This window comes from Perissodus microlepis, chromosome 18 (assembly GCF_051167445.1).
Source record: "Perissodus microlepis isolate ML-2025 ecotype Zambia chromosome 18, ASM5116744v1, whole genome shotgun sequence".
In the NCBI taxonomy this organism is placed as follows: Eukaryota; Metazoa; Chordata; class Actinopteri; order Cichliformes; family Cichlidae; genus Perissodus; species Perissodus microlepis.
The window spans coordinates 26,541,390-26,555,951 of record NC_140478.1 but is presented as its reverse complement, the minus strand read 5'-3'; the positions used below and the strand labels follow the sequence as shown (position 1 = coordinate 26,555,951).

Below are 14,562 nucleotides of genomic sequence, written 5' to 3'. Positions count from 1 at the left end.
CTGCTTGCTGAGTCTTTTCCTTCACCCTCCTCACTGAATTCCCCTTTTTTAAATCTTGGCCCTTCTATTGACATCGAGAGCCCAATCCTTCTTTTCCCTGTCCTGTAAGTCCCTCCTGTTATCAGAAGGCTTTACGAGCGGATAGGTGTGTGTGTGACTATGTGAGAGCACAAGAGTGAGTTTGCTGAGTTTGAAGGTGGTGACTTTGCTTGACTGTACTTGCCTTTCTGTACTGTGCCATACAGAGTATGTTTTCATGTTTCTCATAAACTAATCTAGGATCTAAACTTGCACTGTGGCCTCCCATGCCTTCCTGTGAAGGATTTGTATCATGTTCTTCCTTTGCCTGTAAGTGCCTCCCACAGTCTAAATATATGCATATAAATTTAATTGGGGATTCTAAATTCGCCTTGGTTTTCGAATAAGTGGCTAAGAAAATGGATGGATGGAAACTAATCGGCAGCTGTGCCAGCCTCCGTTCTTCTTAGAGGCTGTCCACAAAAGCCTGGCTGCAGGGACTTAATACTTTTCAGCTGTAAGAGCATTTATAAGGGTCAAGCACTGATGTTGGACACAGACTGAAGCCAGAGAATATGACCTGAAAGTCAAGACACTGTTGCCAAAAATGTGGGAGCATCACTCTCGTCTTCTGAGAAATTAAGATTTAGACATTTTGGAATTTAAACTTAATTTAACAAATAAGTTTGTTCACATACTTTGAGGCTACACTCTGTCATAATATTACAAACTGTAATGTTTAACCGTTGCTTAATACAGCAGGCTGTGTTCTGCTGTTGTGCCTTACATCAAACAAAACCTGTCATTCATAACAAAAAACAAAAAGTTTGTGAGTTTTTAATCAGTTTGTTCAGAATCATTACAGAGACATCATTAAGCAACATCATCAAGGTGTAATTTCACTCAAACATAAATTATATTAAATGAACAGCCAGTGTGTGTGTGTGTGTGTGTGTGTGTCCTTCTCCTGCTTATGTAACACTCCAAGTATCTGATTGCGGCATGCTTTTGTTTTCCAGAACAGTACACACATTTTTTCCAGACTTCTTGTTATTGCTGTTTTTGAAAAATGGGTAGACAACACCCATCTTTCACAGAGAGATGAGCACAGAGAAAGACAGAAAGCAGATTCTGAGTCTCACCATAGCAGGTCCAGTGATCTTAGTCAAAAGGGCAGACTTCTGGTAATTGACTACTCATTTCTTTAAGTGGCCTATTGGCAAGGGCAGTCGGTGCATTTGCCAAAGCATTAAAGATTTAACTCTCTTTATCTTCCTGCGTGTGTATGCGGAAGTGCAGATGGACAGATAAAGCTTGGTTCCCGTTTTTGATATCATGTGATGATTTGTGGTGGGGGATTTTTTTTAAATCGTGTGTGTACTGGTTCAGGACAGGGCTTCTCTCTTTAAAATCTAAAGCATCTGTCTTCCTCTGTCTTCCCAACCCGACTGTGTCCGATTTATTCTTAAAGAAGCTTAGCTGACAAAGCTGTATTGAAACTCTGCAGAGATAATTATAGAGGTAATTATGATGTAACAAACAGCAGCTGAATAATGGGTTTCAGCCTGATTAGCAACTCAATAAAGCATATATGCCATTAAAGTATAGGTTCAGATTCAAGTCGCACATTTTATCTGTATGTACAGTAGGCATACTGGTTCTGAAGCAATACTCAGTTTTACTCCACTGCATCAAAAAAATGAGGTCAAATTGTGCTTTCACCATTTTAAATTAGTATGAAGTGTTTACATTCTGAGGTTGGTTTCTTCAGCCTTACAGTTTGATGTTGCTGGCTGAGCCCAACCACAAACCTGTGTGGCTCAGAGAGCTGCAGGAAATGAACAGCTTTTACTCAAAGCTAGCCGCAGTTTTTTATGCCTGTACATTTTTTATACAAAGGGAAGGACAGAAAATTATGCACTTTCTTTCACAGACAGCTGTGCATTCCAAGTATGATGATGGAGGATGAGAAACATTCAGATAAGTGATTAAAGTGCAGATGGGTTTAGGCAACTAAAATTGTAAGGTGCCTAAAGGGAAAGATGATGGGTACGGTTAATATCTGATAATCTGGATGTTAAGCGTAGGGTTTTTTGTTTTTTTTTAAATCATAGGGTACAGAACTTTCCTGTGCTGAACCTAATCTTAGCTGAACCGGTGCAAATTTATGACCTGTTAAAATATCTGTAAAACTAGTGACATTCAGAGAGTGTGAGACTTCTTTGGGTCTACAACACTCAAGCAATTGCTCACTTTGGTGACAGCCAAAAAATATTGCTCCCATCATAGGAATACTATCCTAGGAAACATGGAGAAGGAATTTAATGCTTAAAAGGCCATAGCTTTGGAAGATACCCACTTGATTTGACTCCCTCAAACTACTGAAGTTTTATTTCACTCTGATTTTTTAGGGATGAAACAAATTTTGAGCACTAGTAAAGTGACCTTAGAAAGAGATAAGTTCAAACCGGTAGCGAGACAAGGAATGATAACAAGAAGTGTGAATATTCTTGTGGTCACACATTTGAAAATATCCTATCCTATCTTTAACAGTTATCTCCGTTTATTGCTGCTCTTTCTCCCCACCTCACCACTTATGTCAGCACCTCTTCATTTTTTTCATCCATACTGTATGTCATCTTTCTCATTTTTCTTTTGTCTTTGCTCTACTTCCCTCCATCTTGCTCTCATTGTTTCTTTTTTCCCACTATTTCTGTCTTTTTGCCCCCTTTCTAAGTCACCCTGTCATCTCTCCTCATTGCTCTCATCAATCTATATATGCTTATTTCTGCCATGTCCTTCGCTCACCTCTCACTCTCCCTTTCCCTCTTTCATTTGCTTTCTCCCTGTTTTTCCCCTGTGCTTTTCTCTATCTTTGTCTTGCTCTCTCGCCATCCCAACTCTCTCTGTCTTTCTCTTCCTTGCAAATCATTATTCTTTTTCTTTTGTCAGCAGTGAAGCCCTTTTCTGCAAAATGAATCCCCCCCCTTCCTTCCTCTCTCCCTGCTTGCGCTCCCTTTTCATTCTCATAGTGCTGCTCCAGTGGCAGGGTGGGGCGGCCGGCTTGGCGCCTCACTACTGCTGCAGACACTGCTGGGCTATGATGGTGGTGGTGTGTGAGTGCGTGTGAATGGGGGGGGGGGATCTAGCTCGTGGAGGATGCGAGTAAGGAGGGGATTGCCCGATTTCTGAGCTAACTATGTTTGACAGGGAACATAGGGAGGGTGGGTTGGCAGGGTAGTGGAGGGGTACTTTATGGGAGGTGGTGGGGCCTTTTGTGGGCTCAGAGAATCCCCCACAAATAGGACTGATTAAGAAAAAAGGCGGGCTGGGGTAAAAACTAAGGGCTAAGGACGTTGTTTGTCCTAAGGTGGCAGATAGGGGGTCCTTAAATCCCAACATCCAGTCCCACCCAGCACTCCCCCCCTTTACTTCCACACTCATCTACATCCCTTTAAGTAATTTGTTCATGGTCCCAAATAATGTGGCACCAGAATGAGGATTGCAACAATCGCTATTCTGTTAAAGACTGCAAAGCTGTAAAGAGCCTTTTTGCTACAAACGATCTGCATTTCATAAGTCAGACATGAATGGGGCGTCTGCTTCTTTTAAAAAAACCAAAATTGTTATGATTTGCAGATTTTTCTTAATTCACCAGGAATTAAGAAAGAAAATAGATTAAATTTGCATCTTGTGAGTCGTAACAGCCGGACGGTAATGGTGGAGAGGTAAAGGGTGGAGTGAGGGGTGCAATAGTTGGGGAGGAGTAAACTTGTGGATGGTAGAGGTGGGCAGAAGGGCACGCACACCCACACACACATATTTACAGTCCCAGATATGCACACACTTACCCAGGGGGATGGGGGTGGTAGTTGGGACAGCTGGGCATAGATGGATGGTGTGGGGGAGGCTGCTCTGTATCTGTCAGGGTGGGTGTATGTTTGTGTGTATGTCTTTCTGAATGTGTCCTCTGTGCATTATGGGGAAAGAGTGTGCATGCATGTGTTTTTCGCATGTTCCCCTTCTGGAGTCCAGCTGTATCTAATGCTGCATTTCTTTAAGCACATTTTTATCCATTAATGTCCTCGTGTCTGATGTGTGTGTCTGAGAGATGTGTAACTCTTTTTTGTGTGTGTATGCCCCTGTGTACAGTTTTGGGGGTGAGTGGTGAGTACGTGAGGGTGTGTCTGTAGGGGGGAGGGCTGTTTGTGTGTGTGTTTGGGGGGAGGGTCAGCTTTCTTGTAGTCTGCGCAAGTGGATGCCTCTGTGTGTGTGTAATGGCCTGTATCATCCCACGCTGTATCAACCCGCACATTGTTGGCTGAGTTTCCCATCAAATGTGTACAGCGTCAGTGGCACCATGACACATGACTGTGTCTGTCACACACCATAGCCTTGGACTCAGTGCAGCTGCAGTGGAATATGGATACACGCACAGGAATGCACAGGGTAACGTGCACATGCACTTCGCCTCAACCACATGGAGATAAAAAGCATCTCATAAATCACACAGATACACACGCTTCTTCCCACGTATTTGTGCACAAACAGATATATTCCTAGCCATAAAAAAAACAAATACCACTGTGTGCTTGAGTGCTAACACGCACTAGCATGCAAACATCTTCGATAATAAGATTCTCGGGGCTCGCACACACACGCACGCAGACGTGCACATACTGAGACACAGTCAAATAATTACCTCCCTGCAAAGCAACAAATACGCTCTGCTTACAAATATAAACCACACGTGCGCAAATATGAGGATAAAAATCTTATCACATAAACACACATGCGCACTTAGACCAGACCTACATGTGAAGGTACTCTCACACGCAGACGCACACACCCGCACACAGTTGTTTAACAGTAAATAAAGTTTATTAACCTGAGTTAATTAGCAACAACATCGTAAATCCACCCTGGGGGACCAAAAAACTGAGGAAAACAAGGAATTAAGGATGGGCAGAATTAAGCGAGTTGATCAGTAGTAGAGGAGGAGGGGAAGGAGGCTTGACAGAAGGGCGAGGAGGTGAGGGGGGACGATAGGAAAGCAGGGAGGACATCAGGGCAGATGGAGAGAAGGAGGGGGGACAAGCTAGAGGGAGACAGATGGAGTAAGAAGGAAAAAGAGGGTGAACATGAAGATGTGCAAGGTGGTTTGAATTTTTCACTGTCTGTTCTTTGTAGGGAGAGAAATTGGAGGAATAAAGAGGGAACTTTTTTGTTATTAAGGCAGTAGTTCAAACTTTTTGGGAAACACATTTCCAGAGAGTGAAATAAGGTGACTAAAATGAATCCAGTGTGTGTGTGTGTGGGTGTGTGAGTCTATGTGTGTGGTACCGAGCTGAAGTCAGGACCTGGTTAAACTAGTTTCGCCTGTTCTTATTTATACATATTTATGTAGTTTAGCTTAAATACATAGATACCAGGCTAACATTGGGCCATACAGGATGAACTTAAGCCCCACTGCACAGTATTGTATTTTATCATTAAAGCTGCTTGTTTGCAGAAGTTTATAAAGGCAAAGAAAAAACACGTTTCCTTAATTTCATTCTAACGTAAGGCCTGGGGAGTACGGTTCATTGTCAACGTTCAAAACATTATGGCAACACTTTTCTTCAGCACTGTGTGAACAATTTTTGTTTGACTGAATAAGTACCTTCTGTCTAGACATCTTCACAGATTGACTTTGAATTTTTGAAGTTAACCACAAGCTGAAAATTATATCCAAACTCAGTGCGCATGAATACATTTTCACAATAAACTGCCCAAAACGTAATTAAATGTGATATGAAATGTAGCTGACTGTAACAGAAGAGAGGTTTTAGTTGGTATATTGTCTCTCTTTGGATAAACTGAACATGTTTGCAGTGCAGCTCTATATGTAATGCATACACATGAGATTGATAGCGATCTTCTCATCTAACTCTCTGACAGAAAACAAATAAACCATATGTTTAAAAAAATGTGGAATTATTCTTTCAGGTTGTTCCCTCTCTCTCTCTATTTTTCTTTTTTTGTCACTGGAGATCCCTCGAGCGCTTCTCACTTCCTCTGTTGTCTCACTAGCTCCTTCTTTCCCTTCCCTCTCATTTTTTTTTTTCACACACGCACAGTTTCCCACCTCGTTTTATCACCCACCCTCCTCTGCATACCCTTATCCATCCGTCTTTCTCTCTGTGTCCTCCTTCCTCCCTCCCTCCCTCATTCCATTGACTTGATATCCCAGTCAGCCTTCTACCCTTGCGTTCTCTCACCTTGTTTCTGGCTAGGGAAAGTGTAAATTGTGTTGCTTTAAATACCCGTGTCTTACTCTGGCTCTAAGCTTGGTGAGGGAAGGCGTGGATGTGAGGAGGGAAAGAAAGTGGAGTAAACCACAGAGTTTAACTTAACGTCTGCTAAGGATAGATAGGTCTCTCCTTTTATTTTTGCAGCTTGAGTGTTTAACCTGACTTAACAGTTTAAACTCTGGATGAACTTCATTTCCCTCCTTTAACTTTGCTGCTAAGGAGATTCAAAGGTAAAAAGCACAGCCGTATCTGAATCCCAGGATTATTGGAGCCAGATTCTAGTGGCGAGTGACTCTTTAGCACTTGTATGAACCAGTTTCAAACAGCAGATGGTTTGGGTGCGCCACACTGGACTGTATCATAAAATATGTTAACCACACAAACTTTTTAATAACTCATTTCAAATACTGTAATATCTCTAGCATCCATCTTAATACCCACTGCTTCTAACCGCACCCCTCTGACCATATAATAATGGTTTAAGTCGATTTGAGATATTGCTAAAAGATTGATAAATTATGCTCTTGCAGTTAAATTCTACACACATGGTTCTTCAACTTAATTAAGCCAAACTTTTCTTTGATTAATATTTGACCAACTGTGCTAAAAACGTCAGCATGCTCGTATACTGTACAATTCAAATAATTTGTATACATTAGTGGCGCTTTAAATTTAAGATGCAGAGTGCCTGTTAATCATGATTAAAGCATTTTAGGCCTTATGGTCCATAACAGTGAGATTAACCTTTATTTGTTAGCTTTCATTAATTTACACACAGTGTTTTTGTAGCAAACAACAACCGGAGCCTGATGTATTGGGCGTCTGCTAAGTGCTACTAGAGTAGCTGAAAATTATGTTTTGCTCCAAGACACTCCAGCAGCGTTAATGAACGAGCTACAAGTGCAGCTTTCACATTTACCACGCCAGTTCATGGATCAAATCTGCAATCTTCCTCAGACCCTTTCACTTCTCTAACCTTTAACAAACCGGCACCCCAGATCAATAATTTTAAATGAAAATAAAAGACCGAGATATGACAAATAACCACGAGACAAACAAACAGGTATAATAACAAAGGCCGCTACCTTTCTGGAAGTTAACCTCCTTGGCTCTGGGTCGTTCTTTATTACAGAGGCGTGCTTAGTTTGAAACCTTGAGACATTTAATTGTTGCGCTTTTGAGTTTTTATTTCAGATTGAAGTTTGGAGAAACATCTGGGAGATAAAGTGTAATTTATGCGAAAAATGTGACGTGATGGCTTTGAAAACTTTACTCCCACACAAATTTGATGAAATTATTAACTGGTTGATATTACCTTGACTAAAGGAAAAGCTTTGTCTGGCATTTAGTGTTCCACTGATAAAAAGCGACATCTCTGGGTTTTTTCTGGTGATAAATATTCAACATTATGTAAAGGATCCTTAAAATATGTCCACTTTAAAAGCATGTCTCTTCGCTGAAAAGTCACTAATTGGCTACTGATATTGTTTTACCAGCACAAATGTCACACTGAGCCTCAAACTCAGGTTGTCCTTGATCAGAAAATGCCAGCACTCTGTGGCAGCTAGACAACGCAAGATTGGCTAACTTGTCGGCGTTCATTGCGGTTGGCTTGATGGGTAGTGCAGTGGGACAGCCAATTTACCCAAAGTGTTCATGCCAAGTGGAGGAGCTTGTGCGATCAGCCACAAGAATTAGCCCAAGATGCTATTAAAGGAGACACTAATCCGTGGTACACTTGACCACACATTCAGCCCTCAGCCATCATGGTGCTTAGATAAACTAACCACAAGGTCAGAGCTGCAGTAAAACAGGAGAGAGAGCAAGTGAGCGACTTCCTGACATGAAGGGCTCTGGAAGTCTCTGAGTGTCTTTTGAATCCCGCTGGCAAAGAGCAGCTGTACCTTTATTATCGCTCTGAAACCTTATAGCCCAGAGGCAAACCTGAAGCCTTTTTTTTGCCTGATGTTTTCTGTGATGGCCAGTTTTAAAATGAAAAAAAAAAAAAAAGATGCCTATAGTTTCTCCCAGGTGCTCTCGGCTCATGTACCGCAAATGTGCGTTTTTGATGCTACATTCAGTTAGTTTGCTCTCCTCCTCTTCTGCAACTTTCCTTTGTGTGCCCCTCCTTTGCGTGTCTTGATGGGAGTTCCACTGAAGCGCACTTAAGCAGATGTTCTTCCTGCAGAAAAAAAAAAATCAATTCCACCGCCGGTGCAAGGATGCGATAACGCTCCACACCGAATATAAACCTGTCTCCCGCTTGACAATTTGGTTCCAATTAAACTATTTATATGCGCCGTATTTTCAGGGGTGAGGAGACCGCTTTGAGGCATATTTTCTTATAAGATGTTCCCCCTCGTTGGCTTGGTCTTGTCGTCAATTATGTCATATTTTCCTTTTGGTTGAGATTTGAATGAGTGAGCACCGGCATATTTGGAAGATAGTAGGAGAGGAGAGGGCGCGAAGGGTACACACGAGGCCGAGATATGTGGAACTTCACGTGGCAAACAAACGAAACCGCAGCGACCATGTTAGGCTTTACTTACCGTAACGAGGGACTCCATATTTTAGTATAGATCTCTGGTTCTGATTCACAATTTGTCACCCTCATTGAATGCAGAGGAGAATTAGCCTGCCTCATCACCCGTTATCAAGGGAGCGCTGTTAAATACCATAATTTGAGCCAATTTGAATACTGTTATACACCCAGACAGTTCACTCTTCAGTGATTTTTGCGGTGTTCCAGTTTCAGCTACAGCCTTTAGAATCCCTTCATTATGTTGGGTCATTTATATTCTCATTCTCCTTTTCCTCTGACCTGCTCATTTCCATAATGCCTGTCCTGTTTGAGCTTCCTCTGGACCAGCCGATGCATATGCATGGAGTTAAAAACTGACACAGATATTGACAAAGGAGAGTTAGAATGCCATTAGAGGTATGAGACAGCGCTCTTGTTGTTGCTTTGACCCGTCGAGAGCCACTGTCTGCCGTAGTCGCTTCATCTTTGCTGGTCCCTCAGGTCGCATGGTCCCTGGATGCCAGGGCTGCAACTGACTCATTGCTCTTACACTGGCCTCGCAGACATACAAGTAGATAGCCATTTGTCTACTTTTTTGTCCCTCTGACAGCTTGTCTGTGTGTCGGTGTGTGTGCGTATTGTGTCTGAGCTTTCAGAAAGACAGATAGAGATATATAGATAATCTGACAAGCAGAGAAAGAGATGGGCGGGGGGAGATAGAGAGAAAGAGTGAGATCGAGGCGGGTAATGCACTTTGTGGGTTTATCTGATTTGTGTGTTTGTGTGTGCTACTATTTTTGCCTGTGTTTTCATATGAGCACTGCATCTCACTGACTTGTGATGCATTTATATCACTCAGTCTCGTGATTTTTTTCTTCCCTCTCTCCTGTTACCTAGAAGACGACCCCTTGCAGCCAATGACCTCCGATGAGACGGTGCCCGTGGGGGGTACGGTGACATTGACCTGCCGGGTGGCAGAGAGCGACAATTCCTCACTGCAGTGGTCCAACACTGCACAGCAGACCCTGTACTTTGGAGAGAAGAGAGGTGAGAGGAAGTCAGGGATGGAGAAACTAGCAGAGTATCATTAGGAGCTAATTACAGAATATGTACAAATTCTGCTAATTTACTTTGCCAAATGTGTTTTGGATCAGTGCTTTTCAAACCACTTGTGCTCAAGTCACACCAAAGGGCAGACTAAAATTTCAGTGTGCACCTTAATCCTCAAAATGTGACACAAAATAGTCACCAGTTCTTATTTGGTTTGATTTTTGCCACCTCACTTGCAGCATCTGGACTCAGCCTGACACCTGAATTTCAGATACTTTCATATAAAAGTCTTGCTGCCTCTGGTTTACATCCAGTGCTCTTTTTAAAAAAGCCAAGGTTCTCTCAGAAGGATGTTTAGTTTCTAAGTGCCTCTTTAGCTTGCACCGTGTTAGCTTTAGCCAGCTTTTCCTGACAGATGACTTTCAGGCTGAGGGCTGTTAACATCCCCTGTCCAGCTGTCGAAGCCAAAAGACATTCAGCGTTTTTTCTTTTTCCTCCCATTAGGCAGCAGATTTTTTGTACTGATGGTTATTTAGAGAAAATTAGTATGTAAAAAGTACTAAACAACCTATTAGTTTATCCATAGCTTTTTGTGCAATTCAAACCTGAAATCATGGCAAAGCGTGCAATAGACATGCCGTTTGGCATGCAGAAGTTGCCGGGGAGATAATATATTTAAAGCCAAAAAGTCGCTAGTGACCAAGGAAGGTATGAAGTAGGTTTCAGGGTCCTTAATCACAAGAAATCATGAAGCTAGGTGGTTAATATGTATATACATGTAAATGTGCTAAAAATGTCTGTTTAAACGCTTGTATTCTTGTTGGCTTAAAATAAAACATCTCCCTCTGCTGGTACTCCAGCTTACTGCAACTTCTACATGCGTGTCCATTTCACACTTAGAAGAAGCAAAGTGTGGAATGGACACGGTGGACTGGCATGTCTATTACACGTTTTGCTGTGATACGGGGTTGGCAATAATATATTGTGATTATAACATATGTTGGACACCTGGACTTACCCCAGTGGACACTATTTGGGGATCATGGGTGTCAAATTGATGTTAGTGAACTTTCAATATCCTGTATCAGTTTTCCATTTTTTAATATCATTGTTAGAAAGAAGGCTGTAAAACTGAGATCGAGTCAGACTTCTGGGTCAGATGAAAAAACACCTTAGATAAAACTATATATATATATATATATATATATATATATATATATATATATATATATATATATATATATATATATATATATATTCTTTTTCTTCTTTCTTGTATTAACCACTCCTGCAAGACATCCGCGACACTATTTAGGCCGGTTCTCACCCCAGTCCATTCCTATTTCATGATTTGTTATGGGGAATAGGACTGATGGAATGCACAGGGCTTACACAGCTGTGACATAAATTTTGTTTTAGTGTGAGACCACAACCCTAAAACAAAAGTCACAGTTTGGTGAAGCATTTTAAAGCTCATGTCCTGGCTGTACCCTGCCTTTCACCCAATGACAGCTGGGATAGGCTCCAGCTCCCCACAGGAGGATCCTTAGCTTCTTATCCAAACCTGGATAAGGAGATAAGAAAATGAATGGATGGGTTTTAAAAGCTCAGTGCTCCCCTGTTTGTGTCACAAGTAGGTATAATTGAGAAAAGGAAAAAAGAAGAATTTGTGCACTTCCTGATTGTCGCTATAGCAGACAAGTAAATAGAATTAACAGCTAACAACTGCTCACAAACTGCTAGTGTCACAAATGAATTGTATTTGTGAACTATAAGGATATAAATGGTGAAGTAGTGTCATCCGCCATGTTGCTCCAAGGCTTAGATTACTAGTTTTGAGCTTGAGTAGTCATCGTTGCTCCAGCTTTTCCTCGCGCTACTCATTCTGTCCCTCAAGCAAAGTAAATGCTTAAAGACGAAGACACACATACACAAGTTGTCTCATGCACACGCACGCACACACAGATCATTAAGCCCCTGAACTGTTAAAGGATCAAAAAACTTGAAGAAACAATGGCTATTTTCACTTTAGCTGTGATGTGTGTTATTGCAAGGGAACCCATGTAAAGGCTACTTTAATGGTGCTTTCTAACACAGAGTGATGTCAAGACGTTCAGGTCTGCACTTTTCTCTGTATTACCCATCAGAGATGTACGTGAGAACAGACATTAAACGGTCTTTAACCTTCCCACTCTGTAGTACAATGTGATGTCTGATTGTGCTCATGTGAGAATAGCAGTTAATTCTCTGGTGAATTCACAGCAAATGAGTGGGCGTCATGTGTCCTGCCTCCGGCTCGCTCTACTCAGGCAGCTCCCTCACCTAAAGCAAACGGATGGAGAGAGAGTGAGGATGCCTGTGAAACTGACTGGCTGCTGTACATTTGAGAAAAGACAACTGCAGGCAAAGTCACAACCTAGCATGTGTAAAAAAACACCCCAGCTATAGTAACAATTGGAAGGCGTAAAAATTATGGATATGCCTTGGACAGATGGCTGCACTTATGATTTTTCAGCAGCTTGCTAAAATGCTTCACTAAAATGACCCCTAAAAGTGAATTAAACAATAGGATTTCACTCCCTCTTGAATATGTCTTGGATGCATTTGCATATTGCACACTATCTCATGTATCAAGGATGCATGAAGTATCATAACTAGATGTAAATAGAGTCTATTTTGATTTTTTTTAAAGGTATATGCTTCCAATATATTTTCTGAAGAATATTAATTCTGTTTGAATGGAATTTTTGGAGGACGGGTGTGCAATAAAGATGTCTCCTGCTGCAATGTTGTTGAATGAGGCACCATAATTACTTCATATAAACAGGGTCAAATGCTTTGTTCGAGAGAAGAAAAGCCTCAACGACATTAGGAGACCGAGATGGCAAGCAACATATTATTGTAATATTGCACGGAGCCAAAAGCGCTCAGTAAGTGCAACAAATGAAAACTGACGACATAAACAAACTTCTGGGGGGCTAAAGTGCATCTTAGTGAAAAATTCAAACTGTTTTTAAGAAAATCTGTCACAGTTTTTTAATAACCCATTTTGTGCAACTTGATGGGCTAACTAGCTTTTGTGCCAGGCTGGCTTTTATTGACATTTTGAAAAGAGAGACTTCCCACTCAATGATACAGTGGTCAAAAAAAAAAATATCACACAGCAGACCTCGCATTTGAAAAGGGAAAAAAAAGAAAGAGGTGCTGCTGGTGGGGTTAAAAAATGACACTGTAAATAAGGACTGACATTAAATATGGAGTTTTGGCTCTAATCATGCCTGTTGACTGTGCTGGCTCAAACCCATGGCTCAAAACATCATGAGGAGTGAAAAGGAGCATGCCCAGCAGCTAGTTTGAGCGATATTAATAGGCTATGATTGTGAGAAAAAAAATTGCTTTTTCTTTATTTGACATTATGACAAAAAATACTGCCAAAGTGGTGGTTAAAGACAAATACATTTAAAAAAAAATTCTGTGAAACTTTCTTGTAGTTTGTCCATTTTCTGTAGTCCAGCATCACAGAGCAGGCTTGGCACTTGGGAGTGAAAAAAGGAGAGAGTGGTACAGATGGAAGGAAGGAGTGATAGGATAGTTGGGGAATTACAAACGAGCCAGACGAGAGAGATAGAAAGCCTCCCATATGCAGTAATACACACTTAACAGTGGAAGTCAAGTAATTGAGAGATGGAGTTGAGAATTGCGTGAGTATAGATGGCTACAGGCTGAGACGTTTTCACTGCAAAGGGCCAGACTTTTTGAAACAAACAATTTGGAAAACAGAGAGAGGCGCGAGAGAATGGGGAACAGAGGTGGGGAAGGGCAAATTGAGAGAGCAGCAAGTCTTTACTCCAGACGGAGCTTCAACCACAGTGTAGAGATTGAAGACAGAAAGTGAGGCTCTTCTCTGCAATGATACAACACTTACAGATCGAACCCCTACTTGGGAGGGAATTGAGACGAGTATTGGAGAAGGAGGTGGTGGTGGAAAGGGAGAAGCAACCCATTGTAGTGGGTTAAAAAGTCGAGTTAAGAACCAGATCTGGGTGAATGGTGGTACTGGAGGGGTGGAAGGTGTGACGGGAGGTGAGAAATCTTCGACCATGTCTTTTCTTTAAAGTGAAGCAGATGGGGGAGGAAGGAAGGTAACATCAGGTTCTTGTCTTTTTTACAGTAAAGATATAAAAAGATAAAGCTACGGAGGTATTGACAGAGTAAGATTACAGATAATGACGATAATGACGAGGCTGAAGGGAGACTGGATAGTAAACAGAAGACAACGATTGTCTAAGAGGAAAGAGAAAGAAGATGAGAGAGCATTTTGACTTTAAGCAGATGCTATTACCGTGATGGAAGCATTGAAAAGCAGAAAAGCATGTCCAAGATGCACAAGGAAATGGCCTTGAAGGACAGATTGCAAGAATTCAAATGAGAGGAGACTTTTTCTTTTTTTTCGGTAGTTGTTGAAATGTATGATTTCACCTCCTAAGTCTAGTCATTTGAATTTCTTATAACGCCATTTTAGTATGCTTAGGATAAATGCTTGCACTGTTTTATGTGGTATCACCTGCCGTTTTCTGTCATTAGTTTTAAGCAGGTAGCAGTAAAGCTTTTACTGGAAACAGCTGGAAACAAAGCTTATGAGATTTAAGTGAAACATTGATGTAGTATAGTTGAAAATAA

The 14,562-nt window shown here is 41.4% G+C and overlaps 1 protein-coding gene across 2 annotated transcripts in view; it reads left to right on the top strand.

Moving 5' to 3' along the window:
* cadm3 (cell adhesion molecule 3) overlaps nucleotides 1–14,562 on the top strand; it is a 105,017-nt gene that overhangs the window by 31,130 nt on the left and 59,325 nt on the right. For both annotated transcript variants that reach the window (XM_084911219.1, XM_084911220.1), the window contains exon 3: nucleotides 9,730–9,879. In XM_084911219.1, the coding sequence (XP_084767345.1) occupies nucleotides 9,730–9,879 (150 nt within the window). The remainder of the gene's footprint in view (nucleotides 1–9,729; nucleotides 9,880–14,562) is intronic.